This window comes from Mus caroli, chromosome 4 (genome assembly GCF_900094665.2).
Source record: "Mus caroli chromosome 4, CAROLI_EIJ_v1.1, whole genome shotgun sequence".
NCBI lineage: Eukaryota > Metazoa > Chordata > Mammalia > Rodentia > Muridae > Mus > Mus caroli.
In genome coordinates this window covers 39,098,875-39,122,584 of record NC_034573.1, presented here as the reverse complement: position 1 = coordinate 39,122,584, position 23,710 = coordinate 39,098,875, and the positions used below count along the sequence as shown (strand labels likewise).

The 23,710-nt window shown below is 49.7% G+C and overlaps 1 protein-coding gene across 1 annotated transcript in view; it reads left to right on the top strand.

The window, feature by feature from the left end:
- Positions 1-21,626, top strand: part of Fbxo10 (F-box protein 10) — a 49,670-nt gene extending 28,044 nt beyond the window's left edge. The window contains exons 4-11 of the mRNA XM_021159923.1: positions 3,283-3,432; positions 7,114-7,250; positions 9,319-9,389; positions 10,876-11,028; positions 11,841-12,104; positions 13,730-14,043; positions 15,034-15,215; positions 19,794-21,626. Coding sequence (XP_021015582.1) covers positions 3,283-3,432; positions 7,114-7,250; positions 9,319-9,389; positions 10,876-11,028; positions 11,841-12,104; positions 13,730-14,043; positions 15,034-15,215; positions 19,794-19,968 — 1,446 coding nt within the window. The 3' untranslated portion in view covers positions 19,969-21,626. The remainder of the gene's footprint in view (positions 1-3,282; positions 3,433-7,113; positions 7,251-9,318; positions 9,390-10,875; positions 11,029-11,840; positions 12,105-13,729; positions 14,044-15,033; positions 15,216-19,793) is intronic.
- The last annotated feature ends 2,084 nt before the right edge of the window (positions 21,627-23,710 follow it).

Sequence of the window (23,710 nt, the reverse complement as noted above, 5' to 3'; positions counted from 1 at the left end):
GTCTCCTAAAGTAATGCCCTTGGCTCAAACCATGCAGGAGGAATAAGAGTTGGCAGGTGAAGACTCCCAGTACAAGAGGTGAGAGGACCTGGAGTCAGAGAGGACACAGCACACACAGGGAGTTGTGAGGTCCTCAGCAGCCATAGTGAGAGGGGAAAAGGCAGGAGGAGTTGGGGAGGGGTCAGTGGAGCTGCAGAGGGTGGAATTCTGGAACGTGACTAAGAAGCACAGAGAGCTCTCATGGTCAGATCTGCCTCAGAAAGCTCAGTCTGAGGTCCCAGGGATGGAGAGGGGAACACGGGGCGACCTGGGAGAGAAGGGCCAGGGCGGGGAATAATCAGGCCCTCGAGGCTTCCATCTCTAGCCTGAGTGCATGAGGCAGTGGAGGAAACATGGAGGTTACTGTGTGAAGAGAGATGAGCTTAGCCCTGGGCATGCTGGTTTAGAACACTGACACTCAGCGGAGCCGCCATCTTCTCAGGCTGCAACGTGGAAAGGTGTGTGCTCACACGCTGGGTGCACACGGGGACTGTCATCATGCAGGCCAACAAGGACCAACAAGAACTTGCACAGCCTGAACTGTAGCCGTATTGGACAGTTGCCTCAGGAGATGTTTGGCAGGAGTTATGTGGCCAGAAATGCATGGTGGTTAGTTTCCAGCAAAGAACCTGGGTAAGTGATTTTCAGGGATTTTGACAATAAGGAAAAGAAATAACATGCGTTTGGAAGTCGCCATTATGAGTGCTGAGTGTCATGAACACAAGCCAGGGTTTTATGTAGGTGGGAGTGTGGAGCTTGCTGGGCAAGTTCCTTAGGTGAGGGTCAAGGTCTTGGTCTCTGGCCAGAGGGCTCCTACTTCCCAGGTCCTAAAATATCCCAGCTGACAGAAGCAGCCTGGTTCCTTGGGGCTCCAAGAAGCCTGGTGTTTTCGCGTGGGTTGTAATTCCTAGCTGGAAGTTAGGTGCACTGGGTTTAGAAATGGGCACTCCCCTGTGGTCGTTCAGGGGTCAGACCTGGCAGGACTTGAGCTGGTATAGATGATGGTGGCATTATGATTAGCCTCAGTTTCCTTCATCTTTGCCTTCTGCTACTATTCTGTCTGGATCTTCTTTGCGCCTGCTCCTCTGAGAGGCCCCTCTCTCAGCTTTCAGCCTCCCTCTACTGTACATGACTGGTATTTGTCAAGCTGTGCAGGAGAGCCTGGCAGTGACACAGTTCTCCAGCCCTGTGCTTCCTCCTTGGTCTGGGCAGGTATTATGTCCCTGGGTCCTTGGGGAGATCTGTCCAATTCACAGAGATCCTCCTGCCTCTGCCTCCCAAGTGCTGGAATCACATGGGTGATTCCTCCCACATTCCTCCATACTCAAATATGCTGGAATTTTACTATGATGAATAATTTATCTTAATATACAGTTCTTTAAAACAATATGTGTGTGTTTATACTTATTACATATAAGAAGCTAAAGCAGAAAGCGCACTCCTTTAACATGTATGAGTTGTATTGTGCTACCCTGTTTGAAGAGACTTCTTAGCGCACAAACTCCTGACACTCTTGTTGGAGTATTAGTAGCCTTTGCACACTAGTGACTACACCAAGAAAGATTCACAGTTTAAAAAAACAGGCTTTTTCAAAACTAAACAAGCAAGATTGTGTGTGCACGGGTGTGCAGGTATATGTGTGTGCACGAGTGTGCAGGTATATGTGTGCGCACGTGTGTGCGGGTATATGTGCACCTGAAGACTGAGCTCACTCAGGTCCTTTTTTTCATGCACTTCACTGACAAAGCCATTTCCACATCAGATAACTATTTTGTTTTGTCTTGTTTTAAATATTTTTTTCTTAACTAATGGTTGTTTCCTGCTTTTCTTTTGTTTGAGACAGGATCTCAGCACATAGCCCAGGCTAACCTCTGTTCTCCCACTTTCCTGCCCTGTCTCTCCAGTGCTGGACTAGAGGCATGTGTCACCATACTCCAGATTTAACTATAGTTTTTAAATTAAGAATTGGCCTTGGGCCAGAAGTTGTAGCCCATAGCTGTGACTCCTGGCACCTGAGAGGCAGGAGAGACCATGAGTTCCAGATAAGGCTGGGGGTGTGTCTCAATGTTAGAGTACCTGCCTAACAGGTGCAAGGTCCTGAGTTTGAGGCCCAGCACTGCAAGGTCTTGATTTTTATAGTGGAGGGAAGCTGGGGAGGAGAACCTTTAGCTCTTAGCACTGGCTGTGTGACCAGCACGTGCTTGGGCTTAGCACTGGCTGTGTGACCAGCACGTGCTTGGGCTTAGCACTGGCTGTGTGACCAGCACATGCTTGGGCAGGTGGATTTGATGAAGGGCCAGTGAAAGGGACAGATCTGGAATTGCATTGGAAGGAAGTTGCTGTGGGCTAGGGCTATGCTTGGAATGCCGGGTTCGGAACCCAGCACTGTACAGTGCATGGTGCAGCAGCTCAGAATTCAGGACTAGGGAGGCAGACATAGGTGGGTCCCTGGAGCGCAAGGTCATTGCTGGCTACACAGTGAGGCTGAGGTGAGCCGGGGCCACCTCACACTTTTTTGAACACAAGCTCTAGAACATGAAGTTTGAAGACCTGTCTGTAAGCATCTCTCCATCCCATCATCTCTGGATTCTAGTAGAGAGGCTTGAGCCCAAGACCAGGCTTCTGAGTTTCAGTAAGGCCCTGGCATGAAGTAAAGAGCCCACAGGGCAGGGTCACGCTGGGTACGGGAGACTGTGTCCTCTGAAGGGTGCACAGAGAGGTGCCCCCTCCAACTGTGAACTGCTGGGACTACATGGCAGGGAAAGATGTGCATGCTTTTCTTGTAGGGTTTATTATTATTATTACACATTGTGTGTGTCTGTCTGTGTATCTGTATGTGTGTATGTGGTGTGTGTATGTCTATGTGTGATGTGTATGTGTGTGATGTGTATGTAAGTGTACGAGTGTGTGTGTGTGGTATGGATGTGTGTGTGTGGTGTATGTGTGGTGTGTATGCGTGCGTGTGTGTGGAATGTGTGTATATGGATGTGTGTGTGTGTGTGGAGTGTGTGTATGTATGTTTATGTGGTGTGTGTATGTGTGTGTGTGTACATGCACCACAGCCTGGGTATGAGGTCAGAGGACAACCATGGGGGTTTGGTTCTCTCCTTCCATTGGGCCCTGGGAATTGACCTTAAGCTGTCAGGCTCGTCAGCAAGTGTCTTTGCCCTCTAAACCATCTCCCCTGGTAGTTTTTGAATATCCTTTGACCAAAAAAAAATTTCCCCCCTCTGTTCTGTTTAGATCGTCATGCTCAGGAATGATATTTACCGCTGCCGGGCATCAGGCATCTTTCTTCGACTGGAGGGTGGAGGCTTGATTGCTGGCAACAACATTTACCACAATGCAGAGGCCGGTGTGGACATTCGGAAGAAATCTAATCCACTCATCCTGGTAATTCTCTCAACGTCCTTTTGCCGTTCCGTTTGGCTGTCCTGTTCCTTTGTAGAAACTTTGTAAGGAGATGTTTAAGTACTGCAAGTTAGTTCTTGCCCATTTTTGTGTGTCCTCAAGACTCTCTTCCTAGGTGATTAGTGGACAAGTCGTATCCTGAAACTTTCACACCAACAGAAAAAAGTGGGACCTGGACAGGGACATTTCTCAGGGTCCCTCAGAACTCATATATGTCTTGCTTTGAAATTAATTCTAGTAAAGAGATATTATTGTCTTCCCTATATAACAGGGCAATCTAACAACAAAAATCTCGTCAGTCCATTCCTTTGAGAAAAGGACAGGAATAAATTGCCCTCAGGTGGTTTTGTAGACATGGGAACATAAGGAGTTTGGTTTTGTTTTATTCTTATTGAAAGATACAGTTTTCTTGCAATATAAACTGACCTCAAACTTTTAAACCTGAAACTGGCCTTGAAGTCTTAATCCTCCTGCCCTGGGGATTACAAACCTGGCTTGCAGTTTGTGTTTTATCAGCATGAAAATGACATACAGTGCTTGACTATGGGTCTGGGGAGATGGATCAGTTGATAACACGCATGCTTGCCATTCAGGCATGAAGTCCTCTAAGTTCAGGCTCCCAGCATAAAAAAATAGGCATGGGGGCCTGAAGAGAAGGCTCAGCAGTTAAGAGCACTTACTACTCTTTCAGTTCCTAGCTGCTCATACAATGTCTGTAATTCTACTTTCAGGGAATACGCATGCATGCATATGGTATACACACACATGCACACACATATACACATACCTCCCATATACACACCACACACACACACACATACACACACACTCACACTTAAAAGAGGCATGGTGGCACACACTGTAATCCTAGTGCAGGAGGTAGAGACAGGAAGATTCCTGGGGTTTACTGGAGAGCAGGTCTAGCACAGTTGGTGAGTTCCAGGTCACATCAGAGGCCAGGCCTCAAGAGATAATGTATAGAGTGATTGGGGAAGACACTCAACGTTTGCCTCGGCCTTCATACACACATGCATATTTATACATATACACACACAAACACATGTATACTACATACACAAAACCCTTGCATATGTGACTAGTATATGAGATACTGACTCCCTCTGTTTGGCTTTTCCTGAGATTTCCAGAAACTGGGGAATGGTGAATTTAGAAAAGTGGTGGCCATCCTTAGGTGTAATAAGCATTTATATGCCAGTGCTTCTAAAGCCCTCTGTGGGTTGTCCTTAGTCATCCTGGGAAGCACAGTGATTTCCCAAGTGAAGACATGGGGCACAAAGGGGTAAAGGACTGCAGTGTGGCCCGTGCTTGATGTTCTTAGAGCTCACTGTATCCCAACTAGCCATGATCATCTAGAGAAGAGAGTTCTTAACTGTTTAAAAAGACACACCCAGCCAGTGAGTCCCACCCATCCCTTCCCTCCCTGGGCCTCTGCTGTGCAGCTGGTGGGCGATACACAGCCTCACTAGGAAGTTCCCAACACTGTTGCCAGAGAGACATGAGGAGTGCTGGCAGTGGGCAGGCTAATTCTGCAGGCAGATCTCTGTGAAATGTGTCATGGCTACCCATGTCCCTAAGCGTTTCAGTCTTTTCAGGGGTGCCTCCTGCATCTCACGAGCTAGCCAGCCCCCTCAGAGATCTCAAGAGAGAGTGAGACTTATGGCAACTTGTAGCTCTGTAACCTGCTGTGGTGGTTACCTCTCAGTGTACAAGGTCAAAACAAATGCAGCCAGGGCACATGGGTAGAGAGGGGCTGAGTGTGGCAGGCCTGGAGTGAGCTTAGGGCTTTACTCAGGACAGTGCACATGCACGGTCATGGAGAAGGCACTAAGGGATGGGCATGCTCTTGGGCATGCTCAGTTAGGATGCATTTTGGCTCAAGGTCATAAGAAAAAAAATGGTGAGCACACTTGGACACACTTAGGTCAGGGTCATAGACCACATGTTCAGAAGGTCAAAATGATGGAGAGGAGCTCCTGGGCATGCTTTGGTTTTGTCATAGCTGCAGTTGGAGAGAAAGGGTAGAGTACTTTGAAGGTGCATTAATTAATATAGGAATTTCCCTGCCTCAATTAACGGCTAATAACAAAAGAGGTTTCGAGTCTCTGTGACATCATTGTTTTGTTGATTTCTTTGGTTGGTTTGGGTTTTTTTTGGGGGGGGTTGTTTGTTTGTTTGTTTTAAATAGGGGTTTATTATATAGCTCAAGCTATCCTTGAACTTGGGATCCTTCTGCCTTAGTGCTCGGATTACTGCTATGGCCAAACTGGGCAACCTGGCATTATTTGGAAGATTGTATAATCTCAGCACTGGGGAGGCAGAATCAGGCAGATCCCTGAGGCTCGCTGGCCAGCCGGCCTCACCTGCTTACAGAGTTTAAATCGAGTGAGAGACTCTGTCTCAAAAAACCAGGGTTGGTGCTCCTGACAAGTGACACCTGCAGTTGTCCTCTAGCCTCTGTGCTCACATGCACACACACATGCACACACACAAACAGAATGAGAAAATTTTACCAAAATCTTTGTGATCTCAAACTATTAAGTCTCTAACTACCATAGGAAACAGAAACACTAGGTTTCGGATCGGCTCTGGCATACATTCTGTACAGGCTCGTGCCTGTTCCCCATCTGTACAGAGGTGACAGAGTGACTCTCCTAAGCACCCTGCTCTCATAAACCTCCTCTGGTCTTTCCCAGTGAAGCAGGCCGCCCCCCAGTACCTATAACCTTTCACAGGCCTCCCTTGGAAGAGGACCAGAAGCCAAGTGGTCCTTACCCTCTGTGGAGGCAGCTTCCACAGGCCTGTCATTGGCCCACACTATCTTGTACTGCATTGATGCCTTCCCTGAGGAGTGGGCACACAGGGCCAGGTTTGTGTGGCCTGGTTAGATAATTTTATACTCGGAGGTGGGAGCTTGAGAGAGACTCAGACACTTTCCATAGCTTCCTGCTTTGGAAAAAAGGCACAAAACCCCTTAACATCAAAGGCCACTGTCTTAGTCAGGGTTTCTATTCCTGCACAAACATCATGACCAAGAAGCAAGTTGGGGAGGAAAGGGTTTATTCGGCTTACACTTCCATGCTGCTGTTCATCACCAAAGGAAGTCAGGACTGGAACTCAAGCAGGTCAGGGAGCAGGAGCTGATGCAGAAGGCCATGGAGGGATGTTCCTTACTGGCTTGCCTCCCCTGGCTTGCTCAGCCTGCTCTCTTATAGAACCCAAGACTACCAGCCCAGAGATGGTCCCACCCACAAGGGGCCTTTCCCCCTTGATCACTAATTGAGAAAATGCCTTACAGTTAGATCTCATGGAGGCATTTCCCCAACTGAAGCTCCTTTCTCTGTGATAACTCCAGCTGTGTCAAGTTGACACAAAACTAGCCAGTACAGTCCCATAGCCAGGTCCCAAGGCTGCAGGGAGGGCTTATTCATCTTCATATCCTGTCTACTATTTTACACACACACACACACACACACACACTTATGCAAGGAAGGCAGCTGCATAGCTTAGTCCCTGTGCTGTGTGCTCAGGAATGGCTGGTGGTGTTTTGTCCTGGCTGTGTCCGTCTTGGTACAGCTGTGAGGCAGGACTCAAGCACTCTGCTCCCCACGTTTGCTGTCTCCCACCTCTCCCTTTTGCTTGCAGTGTAACCAGATCCACCACGGTCTTCGATCTGGCATTGTTGTCCTTGGCAATGGGAAAGGCGTCATCAGGAACAACCAAATCTTTTCAAATAAGGAGGCTGGCATTTATATCCTGTACCATGGAAATCCAATTGTGAGGTAGGCACTGCCCTGCCCAGACTATCTGGCACTTCCACGGTCCCTTACACCCCTTCTCTGTGTCTCTCTTCTATTTAAAAGCCTTTGTTTGCTATAGCTGTGTTGCTCCCAGCAAGAGAAAGAGTCTCCTCCTGTAATCCCACCCCAGGAACACCTGCCCGGTCTCCTGTCTTCTCTTCCAGTTAGCTGTGTGTGTGCGGGCATCCCGTTTGGCAGACACTACTGTGCACTTCTAACAGAGACAACAAAGGCAACCACGTGCCTCCTGCTCCTCAGGAGATTACTCTAGTCTAGGATGAGGGAAGGCACTTGCTACCAAGCCTGACGAACTGAATTTGTTCCCAGGACTCCCAGGGTAGGAGGAGAGAACCAACTGGTGCAGGCTGTCCTCTGACCTTTACAAGTATGTTGTGCATATGCCTAGACACACAATGAATGAATATATAAAATAAGCGACCCAGGCCTCTGAGTGAATGCACGCTATGCTCTTTATGCACTGTAGGTCTCAGTGGGAAGAGAAGGGCAGTACTGGGCAGATCTGCAGCAGTATGGGCAGACTGTGATAGGCACCAACCATGCTGTCAGGAGGAAAGAGCCATTCTGACTGAGAGCATGTAGGAAGGCCTTTCACTGAAAGTACCATTCGAGTTGCCTTTGAGGGCCAGGGGAGCTCATGGAAGACTTGCCCAGCATGCACCGGCCCTAGAAGGTTCAGTCTACCACACTAAAGAAGAGGGGGAGGAAGAGGAAATAGCTGAGCCTTTAAATGTGGGTAAGGCATGGAACTCTCTTGGAGCTGTAGCAGCCGTTCCTAGCAACAAGAACAGCAAGAGGAGAAGTGCCAGAGCAACGAAAAGCCAGGGGTCCTGGTGCTTTCAAATTGAGGCTGTCTCAGGAAATCATTGCCCAGTGGGCACTGTAGCATGACTCTCTATACCCACAGGTAGGCCTGCCGTTTTTGAGTGAAAAGAAATGGCTGAAAGCTTCAGGCTGCCGGAGACAGGCCTGTGCCAGCCAAGCCAAGGAGAGTGGCCTCTAAGGTTTGGGGCAGAAGCCTCAGTTACGTCTGAGCTTTAGAAAAGCAGCTGGCATCAGTGTGCAGCAGATGCGCCCGCTCTAGGGAGCTTGGCCCTGCACTTTTCCTTAGGAGTTTTTCTAAGTGTTTTTGTGTGGTGCTTACCTATGCCTGGAGAAGTCCCAGGTCATTCCATATCACTCTTCTCCATGTTTTATCTAGTCTACTACTTTTAGGCATAACACTCATTGCTAAAGATGCTACATAAGCATAACATGTAGTCATGGTACACCTTGTGTGTGCTAGGAAAACATTAAAGAGCTTTGAATGAAGGCTGACAAGTCTGTGTTGCTATTTAAAAAAAAAAAAAAAACAAAAAACAGCCATCCTGAGAGGATTGGCAGTGCTTTTATTCCTCTGTGTTTCTATGATTTAGGAAGGAGGTGGGGGCAAGAAATGACACAGAAAAAAATCTGAGATTCCTGACTGAGACACCACAACACCGAGAGCGCAGAGCTCTTATTATTCTAAAAAAGCTTGGTACAGCATCTTAGGAATTCTTCATGCTGCCAAGACTTGCCCCATGACGCATGCGCCTTGGTGACATTTGTGTAAATGTCTCTGTGTTGACTGATACAGTCCAGAAAAGCCATAGAGAGTTGGATAGTGTTGTGCTTATGTCCCAGTGTTGTGAGTTCCAGGGACAGCCAAGGGTTTCCAAGTGCCTAGATTATGGGATTTCAGAAGGTGGCTGTTCCCCGTGAACTTGGGCTACTGGGAAGCTTACTAAGGAAGGCAGTGGGGGCCAGCGTGATGGGTCTGTGGGTAAAAGTACTTGCTTTGTAAGCCTGACAACCTGAGCTTGATCCCTGGAACCCGTAGTGGAAGGACAGGACCAACTCCCGACAGTTGTGCTCTGACCTTCACATGTATGCTGTAGCACATGTCACACACACACACACACACACCATTTTTAAATGTTTTAAAGGAAGATACCTAAACCATGACATAGGTGCCTCGGTCTCATGTCTTTCCCTGTCTCTTCTGTCTTAGTGGAAACCACATCTTCAAGGGGCGCGCAGCTGGCATAGCAGTGAACGAGAATGGCAAAGGCCTCATCACAGGTATATGATAGGGACTGCTGGAGCCACAGCCAGCCAAGGCAGGTGGCAGCCAAGCCACCATCCCCTGGCATCAGGCCCTTATGCCACCCTTTTACTTACCCTAGACCTGCTGCTGTGGTTAGCAGGTGGGCATTCAGGGTGCTGGTTCTATGGGTGAGCCATGCTTTTCATAGGAGGGCCCAGTATCGCACAGTGGAGCCTCTGGCTGGCCAGATCACACTTCCAGCTGCACCATTTAAACAAGTGTCTGAGCTTCTCCATACTTTTGTGTGGGCTTCTGCTGCTCTGCAAATCTGTCTGCTCAATTCTTATGTATCTTTTATCCTTACTCCACTTCCTGAGGGAAGCCTGCCCTAACTCCCCCGAATACAGACAATGCCCACAGTGCACAGGACACCTCCTCTGCTGAACATTGTACAGAGTTTCTTAGCACTTTCTTTTGTCTGTCTCCTCTGGTACCTCCTCAGGCAAGGTTCACATCTGCCTGGCACATTCTTGCAGCCTGGGATCTTGAGTACATATAACCATCATTAGCCAAGTATCTGTAGCTCAGCCGCAGGCCACTTGCGCAGCATGTATGTGGCCCTAGGTTAGATCCTAGTGTTGAGAAGAAGAAGAAAAACCAAAACACTTACTGAGCACCAGCCGTGGGCAGCCCGTGTCTCAGGAACTGGTCATGTAGCGATACAGGAAACAGACACCAGCTCTGCTCTCAGGGCCTGACAGTGTAGAAGAGAAAGCATGGAAAGAAATAAAAGCAAAACCTGCCTGGCTGAGAGTGATACGGCCATTTGCAGAAGGTGAGCTCCTGAGGCCCTATGATCCTGATAGATTCTCCCTCAGGGATACTCGTAATCCAGACCCTGAGAGGTGGAAGTAGTCCGTGAGTCAGCTCTGCAGGGAAACCTGTGAGAACAGACGTCCATACCTGAGCAGGACTGCTTGTAGGGTGGACTCTGCAGGCAAGGGGGGGAATATATGAGATAGGGTTGCAGAGGCAGGAAGGGCCCATCGCACAGGGCCTTGTCAGTACCCCAGCCCCTGGAACCAAGTCTGCCTTGCCACTCACTGGGCTGAGGCAGAAGTGCCTAGGACCACCCACCCTTCTGATGTGAGACTCTTACACTAGGCATGGAGCAGGGCAATGAGGTCAGAGGGCAGGGCAGTGAGGTCAGAGGGCAGGGCTGAGGCTGAGGGCAAGCATATGGGAAGGAGAAGTTCTGCCTCATAGGTCTCAAGGCTGCTGGATATAGTGGGTGTGGAGACACAGGAGTGTACCACACGGACACAGACTTTGTCCTTGGGAAAAGAGATGAGTCCCTGAAAAAGCCAGTGGGTGAGCATCAGGGTGCTAGCTGCCAGCAGCATGGGTGCTGGTGTCCTGGTCTGAGCGAGTGTTGGGAGTGCCTTCTACTTGCTGTTCTAGTCATCATGGCCTGCACTGGAGGTGGCTCTTGGGTACTGACCTCTCCACATCTCCCCATAGAAAACGTCATCCGTGAGAATCAATGGGGAGGTGTAGACATCCGCCGCGGTGGTGTCCCGATCCTCAGGAGCAACCTCATCTGCTTTGGCTACTCCGATGGCGTGGTCGTGGGGGATGAAGGCAAAGGACTGATAGAGGGGAACACCATCTATGGTGAGGACAATGCTCCTGGGCAGGGACCTGCAGCCCAGCCTACCTGGGGACAGAGAGCCCAGGTGTCAGCTCTGACTAGTGGGTTCTCACAAGATCTCATCTCCTCTAGGCCTCAAAGACTTCCATTTGTAGAACAGACACAGTCTCAGGCCTCCTCTTCACCTCTGGACCCACTCTGAGCCCAGAGGTCAGCAGGTAGTGCTCTGGTTCCATGGAAGATAGTAAAAGGCAGGGTGCTGTCTGCTGCAGGCGGCCCCACCTCAGGGCCACCTTAACCCATCCTGTCCCTTCTCTTCCCATACAAACAGTGGAAAAATATGATAATTATGGAAAATACTGTTCTTGCTGTGTGACTTTAATCAAAGCCTTCCCCTTTCTGGACGTATCTAATGATGTCTGGGGCTTGGGCTACTCAAGCCTACCTCTGCACGTTGTCACATTTAACCTTCAAGACTGCCTTGTGCAGTAGTCACTGACCCCATCTTCATGCTGAGGACACCGAGGCACTCACTCTGGGTCACAACTAGGATATGGTAGGGCTGGGGAATCACACTGAGCCTGCTCCCCTGCAGAGAGGCAATGGTGCCCCCTTCGCACTGCCAGGTGGGGCTCTGCGGACCTCAGAGCACTTCAGACCCTGAGAAAGATCTAGCTGATGAGGTGAATTGGTCATTGTCCCTGTGTGCGAAGGAGAAGCCCATAGCCAGAACTGCGGGGTGACTTGTCTAATAGTTTTTACATTTTGGGGTAACACTGGGTGCTGCTTCACCTATTCATGGGTGTCGGTGACAGGCTCTTTGTCACTGTCCCAGCTAACAAAGGATGTGGCGTGTGGATGATGTCCTCTAGCCTGCCCCACGTCACCAGCAACCATGTGAGCTACAATGGCCTGTATGGAGTGGCAGTGTTCAGCCAGAAAGATGGCGAGTTCCCTGGAGGCCACGGGGCCCAGGAGAACTTCAGTGAGGACGGAGATGCCATCCTCTGGGAGGCGGAGCTGGAGAAGGAAGATGACCCACTGCGCCGGCCCATCACCGTAGCGCTCGTGGAGTCCAACAGTATTAACCACAATGGAGGTGAGTGTGCCCACCCTCATTGGCACCCCACATGTCTCCCACTGCCCCAACTCTCTGTCCCAGCCTGTCCTTCCGGCCTCATTGGATGCTCTGTCCACTTACTGAATAACTAAGCCCCAAACATTTCCCATTTCTTCTTACCTCTGCCCCACTGACTTCACTAACGTTTCCTTTGCCTGGAATTCACTTCCTTTATATTGCACACCGAGGAGGACTTTCTAAGTTACTATAAACACAGCCCCTCATCCTTTCCTCCTTGGATTTGCGCCCTGAGTCAGACCCAGGGACACGGCGTTGTTAGAGGTCCTAGTTGGCTTTCCTTTCTGAATCGTTTTTAGATGCATTTATTTTATATGTATGAGTGTCTTGCCTGCATGTATATCTGTGTACCACATTCATGCCTGATGCCCATGGATGTCAGAAGAGGGCATTGGCTCCCTCTGGAACTGCAATCACAGATGGTTGTGGGCTGACATGTGGGCATGTCAGCTCTAACCACTGGCCCATCTCTCCCACCCCATCCAATGACATGTTTTATGGGATATGACTCTCAAGTTCTGTTGGAGTAAAAAAATAGATTCATGGGCCCTGGGGACTCTTTCCTCTGGAGTGATGTTGGGCAGTGAGCTCAGGATCAGCATCCCTGCCCAGGGTTGGGGGGGATGGGGGTGGGGATGAGTTCCGCCAGCACACTCCAGTAGCAGACTTCCTTTTTTGTTTTTTTAAAGATTTATTTAATTATTTTATGTACATGAGTACACACTGTAGCTGCACAGATAGTTGTGAGTCTTCATCTGGTTGCTGGGAATTGATTAGGACCTCTGCCCACTCTGGTCAACCACGCTCGCTCTGGCCCAAAGATTTATCATTATTATTATAAATAAGTACACTGTAGCTGTCTTCAAATGTGCCAGAAGAGGGTGTCAGATCTCATTATGGATGGTTGTGAGCCACCATGTGGTTGCTGGGATTTGAACTCGGGACCTTCAAAAGGGCAGTCAGTGCTCTTACCTGCTGAGCCATCTCACCAGCCCAAGTGGAGGACTTCTTTATGAGGCCCTGCTGCCTGATAGCACAGGCCAAGGCATGAAAAGTGGCTCACCCTTGCCGGGCGTGGTGGCGCATGCCTTTAATCCCAGCACTCGGGAGGCAGAGGAAGGCGGGTTTCTGAGTTTGAGGCCAGCCTGGTCTACAAAGTGCGTTCCAGGACAGCCAGGGCTACACAGAGAAACCCTGTCTCGAAAAAAAAAAAAAAAAAAAAAAAAAAAAAACAGAAAAGTGGTTCACCCAAGCTAGGGAAAACAGCATGGGCACTGCCAAGAGGCTGGCTCCAACCACTCTTGAGGCAGCCTGGGGCCTGTCTTCACACTGTTGCTCCTAGAACCCTTTCAGTCTTTACTTTACTGCTGCTCTCCTGCCACTGAATAGGATGAGGCTATGAGAGACCTGGGGTGGAAGTTTGGGCCAGAGGACTAAGACTAAGCCTTACAGCTGTGTCCCTGGCCACATCAGCAGAGACTTGGTGCCTCTTCCCTACCACCCTGGAGTGCACACTTGTGGTGAGGCTGTTTCTCCCAACTGGCATTGTCAGAGTTGACCTGTGCCCTCCCATCCCCACCCTGTAGCATCAGGAATCTTTGTCCAGAGCAGCGAGGCACTTCAGGTCGTCGCCAATGTGATCCACGCCAATGGGGACAGAGGCATCACCATTGTTCAGAGCAGCCAGCTCACACGGGTGGCCAACAACAGCATCTCCTGCAATCGCCAGAGTGGGGTCAAGGTGGAATTTCAGTGCAAGGTGGAGCTCCGGGGCAATGGTATATATGACAACAGAGGCCATGGCATCATTACCAAGGGTGATGGTACCGCCGTTGTGGAGAATGACATCATTGGCAACCGCGGTAGTGGACTGCAGTTGCTGCCCAGGTCTGACACTAAGGTAAGTGTATAAAGTGCTTGATGTTGGTGGGGCTCAGGCCTGGCTTGCACACTCTGCTGAGAAGCAGCTGTCAGCACTCAGAGCTATATATAAGGAGAATCAGAACTCTGTACAACATGGCTATGCTTCACGCAGGGGGAATATATAAACTGGGCCCCAAAGGATGAACAAGAGTTCCTCAGCAGGAGGCCAAGAGTGAGAGAGTGTTACATAGATTCATGGCGCTGGGAGCCCTTGGGTGCCTTCTTGGTCTCTAGCTAGGTCCTGGCTATTTCAGCTTTTTCACTGGCAGAATAAGCTTGCACTGGGCCATTATATAGCAGATACTTGACAGGAGAGAGCACCAGGGCCTTAGCACCCACCATGGTCTGTTAGGCAGACTCCCTGAGTCCCCCGTACTATTTGAGGTGCTCTCTTTGGACCTTTGGGGCACGACCACCACCCTACTGCCCTGCTTGGCCTTCTGAGTGCATCTCTTGCTTCCTTGCCTGTCCTGGGGCCATAAGCTTTGAGCAGCTCCTAGGTAAAGCAGTACATGCTGCTAGGACTTCACAGGCGCCACCCAGACACAGCCACTGCATGCGGGCTATCCCAGAGGTCCTCGGCTCCAAGCATCACAAGTCAGCCATGTCCGTGAGAAAAACCTGGACTCTCCCGAGTCCTTAGGAACAGGGACAAGAAGGGCACACCATGGGCTCAGCTGGGCTGCAAAAAGGCGTGGCTCTGGCACAGCATCCCTTTCTGTTCCTTCTTCCAGGAAGAACTGTCCCCAGCTCGGCACCTGCTGACCTCCTGCAGCCTGCCCATCAGCTCTAGGACACCTGTGGGTCCCCCAGGGTGCCCTCTGTGCCCCACCCAGAGCTCCTCTTGCTCTGTAATGACCTCTCCAACACACTCAGACTTTATGGTTTTAAAACAGTCACTCGCTAGCCTGACTTGCACCAGCCTGTGGGTCTCTGAGCTATGACAAGCCCTCGCTGCTTCTCCTAGGTACTGAAGAACCGGATCCACTCCTTCCGGGCCTATGGCATTGCAGTGCGGGGCCGTGTTAAGGCCCTGGTACAGGAGAACATCATCTTCCAGGGCAAGACCAACAAGACCATCTTCCAGCAGATCACAAACAACAGAGAGTGCATCATGCAAAACAACAAGTTCCTTGTCTTCAAGAAGAAGTGAGTGGGCTATGGAGGCGGTCCCTGGGTAACGCACTTCCTGTGTGAGCACAGGGACCTGAGTCTAGATCCCAGCATCCACACAGGTGCTGGTCCTATTGTCCATTGAGTCTGGTCTTTCATTTAGGCACGTGCCGTTGTAGTTGGCCTGGAACTTGCTTGTGAGTGGCTCGTTCTTCTTGTTCGGTCTTTTAGGTTAGCATATCAAGCTGTGGGTTTACTGTGGCATTTTCACACTTGTGTGATTAGTACAGTGTTCTTCCCACTGCCCATCCTTATTCTTCAGCATCTCTCTTGCTGGCTGTCCTCTGTCATCCAAAGTAGTCCCCTTCCTTCCTTCTTTTTTTCCTGGATAATTTATTTAGTCATTTAAGTCCTCTAGTGCCACGGACCACCCCAGTCAGGTATGGGGATCCCTGGAATGAGGGTCCTCAAAGCTAGGTGGGTAAGGATTCAGCGGTGACAAACAGAAACAAACACAGAGGCAGTTTGAATCTTAGTGTATTTTGCAGCTCTCAAGTAGGGGGGGTTATACATTAAAAACCAAACATTACATCTCTTAGCAACTATATCCAGTGAAACAATCACAGATACCAACAAAAATCACTTGACACAGTAAAGCACAAAAATCATCCAAGCATTATAACTCTGAAACTATGCATTCAGTGCATCACAAACAGAACAGATAACATCATTATAAATCATCAAAATATAACAATTCTAAAAGGATGTATTCAGTGGGGGCTGTCGTCCAAGGCTAGTTGCATATTTCCAAGAGCAGGTTAATAAATCTTTAACGGTCAGTACTCTTAACCGCTGAGCTAACTCTCCAGCCCCATGCGGTCAATTATTATTCAACATCTAATTTTTTATAAATCTTCAATGCATAAATTTAAACTATTTTAATTCTTTCTAATTAAGGGTTTCTTTACCATATACCAAAACCCACCTCTGATGACACACGTGCAGCCATATGAAATTTTATTGTTGGGAAAGTTTTTATCTGTCATAATAGTTTTGTAAATGATTTAAAAAGTAAAGCATCAGCCGGGCATGGTGGCGCACGCCTTTAATCCCAGCACTTGGGAGGCAGAGGCAGGTGGATTTCTGAGTTCGAGGCCAGCCTGGTCTACAAAGTGAGTTCCAGGACAGCCAGGGCTATACAGAGAAACCCTGTCTCAAACCCCCCCACCAAAAAAAAAATGTAAAGCGTTGGTTTCCCCAGGGATAAGGTTGTGTTAGTGACCTCATATCTAGGGGTTTCTTACCCATTATTCTCGCTTAAGATCTTGGCCTAGGCTATCAGGAACATGTAAATAAGAAAAGGAATAAGAGAAAACGAAACAGGTAGATTGCCAGGAGAACAATATTTTTTCTCCGGCAAAGAGTTCCACAACCGATTCCAGGAGGCCTCCCCACTTTGAGGTCAATCGTCTCAGTCTGTGGAACTTGTCACACAGATGCTACTGGAGGTGGTGTGGCACTCTAGATGAGGAACATAAAAGCGTATGGTTGATGGCTTTAGCGAGCATTTGGGAGCTACTTCAGGATGATCACCCAGTTTGAGGTCATTTTGGTACTGTGACTAATGCTGTCTAGTTCTCAAGGCCTGAAGTAGATCCGAAGGGTGGCATTGTTACTGATTCTCTTCTGTTGCCACTGTGTGAATGGCCTCTGAGAAACAGTAATTATTTTAACCTTATAAATGTTTGCGACTATGTCGACCCTGCACATTTTAGTGATATCCCAAGTTCATCATTCATCAGTAAGTTTTATTGGAATATAGCCATGTTCATTTGCTGATACATTGTCAAAGTCTGTCACACACAAGTGCAACACACTTGTAAAAACACACACTATAAACCTAACATATTTACTATCTGGGCCCTTATAGGGACTTCATAGACTTAAATAGCAATGTTGTAAACTTTCTGGAATGTTCTGAGCTATTCCAGGATGGCTGCTATCCGAAAAACTGCTTTTATTTTTTAATTAACAAGTATCTAGCCATAAGTAGTACACAGCTATCATCTAACACCTCTAAAAATAATAGCTGGAGGTGTAGCTCCGTGACCCTTGGCATGAGTCCATTGCTGCCCTATCCCCCAAAGTGTAAGTGACCTTTACAAGCATTCTCTAGCACTGCATCATAGCTCTCCGTAATTCTCTACAACAGTTTTAACTTTTCCTTTCCATCTGAGCTAAACTATTTTAATTAGGACTGCACATGAAAGGGACTTTGTACATTACTCAACAGAACATGCTGTTGTCAGAAACCTCAAGTCCTCATGGAGCAGTTTTCTCCTTGAGATCTGAAGAGCACACGTGCACACTGCTGTGGACTAGTGCGTCCTCCAGGGGTGTGATGAGCACTGTCCTTGAAGTCATCCTGGGCTGGCATGCGTGGGAGTTCCACAGGGCACAATCGCCCAGGCAGAGGCCACCAACGAAAGGCCCCTGTTTGAGTTCACCTGTATCTCTTCCTCCTACCCCCTTCACATGGTTTCTTTCCTTGTTGATGTGCAAAGTGCCTAATGAAAGCCACTCAAGGAAGGAGAGGGGTATTTCACCTCACAGTTTAAGCATGTGGCACACCACGGCGGGGAAGGCATGGCAGTGAGGTCAGCTCTAGCTGTGGCAGCAGGAGTGGGAGACAGCCGGTCACATCGTGTCGGCAGTCGGAAGCCAAGGATGCTGGTGCTGTCTTTGCTTTCTCCCTTTTCCAATCCAGAACCTCAGCCCTTAGGATGGCGCTGCCCACAACCAACCTGTCTTCCTTACACCTCAGACTTGTCTGGGAACATGCCCCTCGTCGATACACTCAGAGATAGGTCTGTTTCCTAGGTATGGTGGCTAGTCTTGGCTGTCAACTTGACTATATCTTGAATTAACTAAGACCCAAATGGCCAGGTACGCCTGTGGGGTCTTTCGAAGTGGGAGGATAAACTATGAATCTGTCCTGTGCGCAGCTTACCGAGGACATGGAGAAGGAAGCAAGCGTTTGCTCTCTGCCTGCTTGCTCTCGCTCTCCAGCAAGTCCATCCTCACTGGCATTAGAGATTCCTTTGGGATCTGGCATATACTGAAGACCAGCTGAGGCATCCATCCCCATGGACTGACCAACACTGAGTTTTAGAATTTCTGGTAGTAAATAGACTAGCCGGACTAGCTGGACCACAGCCTGTAAGCCAGTCTAACAAATCCGCTTTATATATAGAGAGGCCACAGAGGAAATGAATATATATTCAGTCTATTAAGTTCTGTTCTTCTAGAGAACCTGAATACACTAAATCGTTCTAATCTAGTCAAGCTGACAATGAAGGAGTCTCACAGTCTCTTTTCTACTTTCATGACATCATCCCCCATACACACAGATGCACTTTCAGTCTGAATCTAGATTCTGCACACGAAATGTGCCGAGTCTGCACTTAATCACCTTCCTGCACTCAGTGATTCTCTCCAGGTTCCATCCATTTTCTACAAGTGTCAGGGCTGACTCATGTGTTGACGGAGGTCAAGGCTGGTTGTCTTCCCTGGCTTTTGTTCTCAGTGTGGCAGGGAGCACGGGTGTGCGAATGTCCTGTGGGGTGGCGAGGAGTGCTGTGGCAGTTCTGGTCTTAGTTGTTTTATTTTATGCATATGCATGAGTGCTGACGCGTACATCATGTGTGTGCCTGGTGCCTGCAGAGGTCGGAAGAGTGGTTGGTTCCCAAGAAGTCAGTTGCTCTTTCTTTTTGTTGTTTTTGTTTGTTTTATTCCGACGGGGTTTTCCTGTGTAGCCCTGGCTATCCTGGAACTCGGTAGACCAGGCTAGGCAGAGCGCTGGATTAAAAGCATGTGCCACCACGCCCCATGCATTCATTCCTTTCCACGGCCACAGCTGCAGCAGCTTGTCTGTCTGCTCTTCACTTCAGGTGCTTTCAGGTCCACGGCCACAGCTGCAGCAGCAGCTTGTCTGTCTACTCTTCACCTCAGGTGCTTTCAGGTCCACAGCCACAGCTGCAGCAGCTTGTCTGTCTGCTCTTCACCTCAGGTGCTTTCAGGTCCACGGCCACAGCTGCAGCAGCAGCTTGTCTGTCTGCTCTTCACCTCAGGTGCTTTCAGGTCCACGGCCACAGCTGCAGCAGCAGCTTGTCTGTCTGCTCTTCACCTCAGGTGCTTTCAGGTCCACGGCCACAGCTGCAGCAGCAGCTTGTCTGTCTGCTCTTCACCTCAGGTGCTTTCAGGTCCACGGCCACAGCTGCAGCAGCAGCTTGTCTGTCTGCTCTTCACCTCAGGTGCTTTCAGGTCGTTTCTAGTTCGGGATGGTGACAGGTGAGGCTATCCATGCTCACAAAAAGCTGCTGTGGCGGTGGGGGGAGGAAGGCCCCTGATTCATAGCCAAATCTAGGAAGAGGAGGAAGTTGAGGGCCTAAGAGGAAATGTGACTGTTGCTTAGCCTCATCAGCAGTCACTGATTCAGGAGATAAACCCACACCTAGATTTGAACTCTGAGATCCAGAGAACTAGAACCAAAGGTGAGACGCAGCCACTCACAAGCACCGTCTCCATATTCATGGCTTTCCTTTGCATCCACAGGTCTGACACCTGGCGCCTGGTGAACCCACCGGCACGGCCCCACCTTGAAAACTCACTCAGGGGCTCCTCTGCAGCCCACAGTGGGCATAAGGTGGCAGCCATGGCGACCAGGATCACAGCCCGTGTGGAAGGTGGCTACCATAGCAACCGCAGCATCTTCTGTACCATCCTGTAAGCAAGAAGGCCTGCCTCAGGCCCAAGCCCCGGTGGGTGCTCAGAAGAGCTACAGGCTGACTGTTGAGGTGGAAGTTATGCCTGGGAACATCCCAGACCCATCCCCACGTTACACACCTGAAACCCTAGGCTGCCTGGGGACTAAGAACCAGGTTCCCCTAGAACCCTTTAGCTCCACAGCCCCAACAGGAAGGACCTTGGGAACATTTCCCCAGGAGAAAGGGAACAGTAATTGGAGTGCTCTAGTCACTCCGGCACTTAGAGGTTATTAAGAGCCGCGGAGGCTCAGACAGTACATGCAGTTTTTAGGTCACTTGTTCCAAGCTACAGAGAACCTCACTTCACGCAGACCAAAATCAGACTCTTCTCAGGGAAGAGAGCACTTCTGAGCAAGGGAAGTGACTGTGGTGAGGTGGAGACAGCCGCCCCTTTCCTGGATCTTGACCCTCTGGTCCCTCTTGGGCCCGTACCAGCCTCCCAGCTGCCCCTGGGAGCTGCAGGGTTTCTATTAAAGACAGTTCTCCCGGACTAGCTCATGGCCCTGTGAGCAAGGAAGGGGCTTGGAACAAGGACTTCTTCCTGAAAAGCTGCCCCAGGAATGACAAGTGGACATGCTATAAATAAGAGGGGCAGGGGACTGCCTTCAGGTGTGAGGCAGGTGCTGGCCTGGGCCCCGTGAGAATGAACAAAGTTCCACTGTCCCCAAGGGGAAGTTCAGCCCCCGTCACAGGATTCTGACTGTGTGAACACACACATTCCAGCTGCCCCTACAGAGTCCAGCCTGTCTGGATGGAGGCGCCCTGACCCCACCTCACCCCACCCTACCCAACCCGATCCGATGTGCCCACGTCCTTGTGGACGATCAGCTGCCTTGACCAGCCCTACCAGATCCCCCACTCTGTGCCTTGGCTTGAGCTTGTTTTTCTCCCTGGCATGCCCTTCCCGGACAACTCCATCCGTGCAGATCTCACCCTTTCCTCGAGGGTTAGCTCAGACACTGCCGTCTCCACGTGACTCTCCCCCGGCTCCAGGTGATTGTGTTGCTCCCCACCCTCAGCCTTGCCCGCCCTCTTGCTCCCTCAGGCTACTGAGCACTTTCTGCCTTGCTTTGGAACTCTGGGTCCTTACATACCCTGTCCTGCCCATTTACCTGTGAACTCTGGGAAGGTAGAGCCACCTGTCTGTGTCCTTTTGTCCCAGCCCAGAGTCAGAGTGGAGTTAGCAGCCAGCTCCCAAAGGGCTTCACTAGACTGTACTAGAGTGTGGCAGGCTCTGAGAGCCAGGTGGGCTTGGGTCTGCATGCAGGGCCAGCTCTGCCTGGACGAGCCCGTTCCCACTGGCCTTTACTGCAGGGCCCTCACCAGCCTTTGGGGTCACTGTCCTACACTGGGCCATATCCCCTGCTGGTTCTGTGGAGCCCTAGGTGCTGCTCTGTTAGGTGGGTGGGAGGGGGAGCTCTGATTTCTCCCTAAGCACTCTGGGGAAAAGAACACTGGCCCTTCCCATGTGTAGCACTGTTCACTGCACTTGTTTGGTGGCCCCAATGTGAGTCGCTGTATAAAAATGCTGCCTTTGTTATTTTGTAAGAAATGACTTTTCTGTGAACCAAGTACTTACAAAAATCTCAGTAACCAAAATAAAGTTCTATATTTTAAAGGAGGTGCTTCTGGGGTCATAATTTGGTCCACACATTTGCTGGAGGTTCAGTGACCAGTAGGCCTCCCCACTGGTACCACCACTTGCACCGTGAGACTGCAGAACTCAAGACTCTCATCAGCTTGCTCCTGCTATGGCTCAGAATTCAAAGTTGAAGGGCTCCCTCTCAGGGTCTCCATCTCATTCAGAGGCTGTTCCTCTAGCCCTGCCCAGGGGCCTCTCTGAAGACAGTGACACTCCTTCATTGAGGTCACCTGCTGAGCAAAGGGTCTTGAGATACAAGAGCACACCTTCCTGGGTGTGGGTTACTCGCTCAGCATCTTGGTTTTTGCTGTACTCACCTGAGGGTTAGTCCTGTTTTAGTATTTAGACTTTTTACATTCATTTTGTGTGTGTACATGCAGGGGGCAGAGGACAGAGGGCAGGGGGCAGAGGACAACCTTTGGGGAAGTTGGCTCTTCTCCCATGTCGTCGGTTCCAGGGACTGAACTCAAGTTGTCAGGCTTGGTGGCAAGGGCCTTTACTGAACACTGACCCATCTCCTGGCCCTAGTATAAATATTTCTGTCAGTATTCTTAGTCTTAAATTGATTTCCATAGAAAATAGTTTGGGCTGGGCGTGGTGGCGCACACCTTTAATCCCAGCACTTGGGAGGCAGAGGCAGGTGGATTTCTGAGTTCGAGGCCAGCCTGGTCTACAGAGTGAGTTTCAGGACAGCCAGGGCTATACAAAGAAACTGTCTTGAAAAACCAAAAAAAAAAAAAAAAAAAGTAAAAGTCTGGTTTAACCCTCAGCAGCCCACCCCTAGGCTAAGGTAAACTTGCCTTTTAAACTCCTTCTTCTGGACAAGGGACGTTCAGGGACAGTTGCCTCTTGCTAACTTATCTTGTGGGCTTCTTGCTGCTTTTTCAAGTGATCATGTTTAGCCGAGGCCAGCCTTGAGCTTTGTCTCTCCTTCCTCTCCCTACCAAATGCTGGGATTGCAGGCATGTGCCACCATTCAGCTTAGATTGCAGTCTGTTGCCACGGGCTGTTTTATGTTTCTCATCATCCAATGTGGCGCTATTTCCTCGGTGGCGTGGGCTGTGTGTAGAGAGACCAGAGTATCAGGTGTCTTCTAGTGCTCCCTGCCATTTTCCTTTGAGGCAAGGCTTCTCCTGTAATCTAGCCCGGCTGGCGGCCAGGAAGCCTGGATGGCATTCCCGCCTTGGCTTCCCAGTGTTGGGAATGTGGATGCTGGTGTTTGTGGGACCTTTAACCTCAGAGCTCTCTCCAGCCCTAAAAGGACAGTTTTTGTTGTTGTTGAGCCTGTTGATATGTATGTGTACATGCCACAGCTCTCTAGTGGAAAAGGGACCTACTAGTAGGCGCCAGGTCTCCACGTTCACATTTTGGACCTATGAGAGGCTTCTTGTCGACTTCTGTCTTAACCTCCCTTGCAGAACCATGGCCACAGATCATTTGGTACTGTTAAAACCTCCAGCCTCTATCTGCAGTTCCCCTTCCAGATTCCAGAAACTTTATTACCAGCAGTGGGTCTGTCAAGGCCTGAATCCAAAGCCAAGTGAGGTGCCAAGCTGACGGTTTGTGCTCGCCACATGCACTCATCCCCAGTCCCCACTCACTTGGCCAACGTGCCTCTCCACGTGGTCTAAACAAGGAGGAAAAGCCGTGGTTATCACTTCCTGACTTGGCCATGCCATATCAGAGTAGGCTGTTAAGTTAGATGGTGCTGCCAACCCAACAGAGCTGTAGCCTCCTCCTCTCCCTACTAGGCCTTCAAGGTCCTCCCTTTTGTTGTTTCGAGACAGGGTTTCTCTGTAGCCCTGGCTGTCCTGGAACTCACTCTGTAGCCCAGGCTGGCCTTGAACACAGAAATTCACCTGCCTCTGCCTCCTGAGTGCTGGGATTAAAGGCGTGCACCAACACTGCCTGGGTTCCAGGTCCTGTTTATAAACTTTTGGCTCCAAGTTCAGTCTGATAAGATCTTTTGGCTTTAACTTCCACAAGACCTTCCCAATCCTGCACATGACTCCCAAGGAGAAACATCTACCACTTCTAACCACTGCAACATGAAAGGAGGGAGA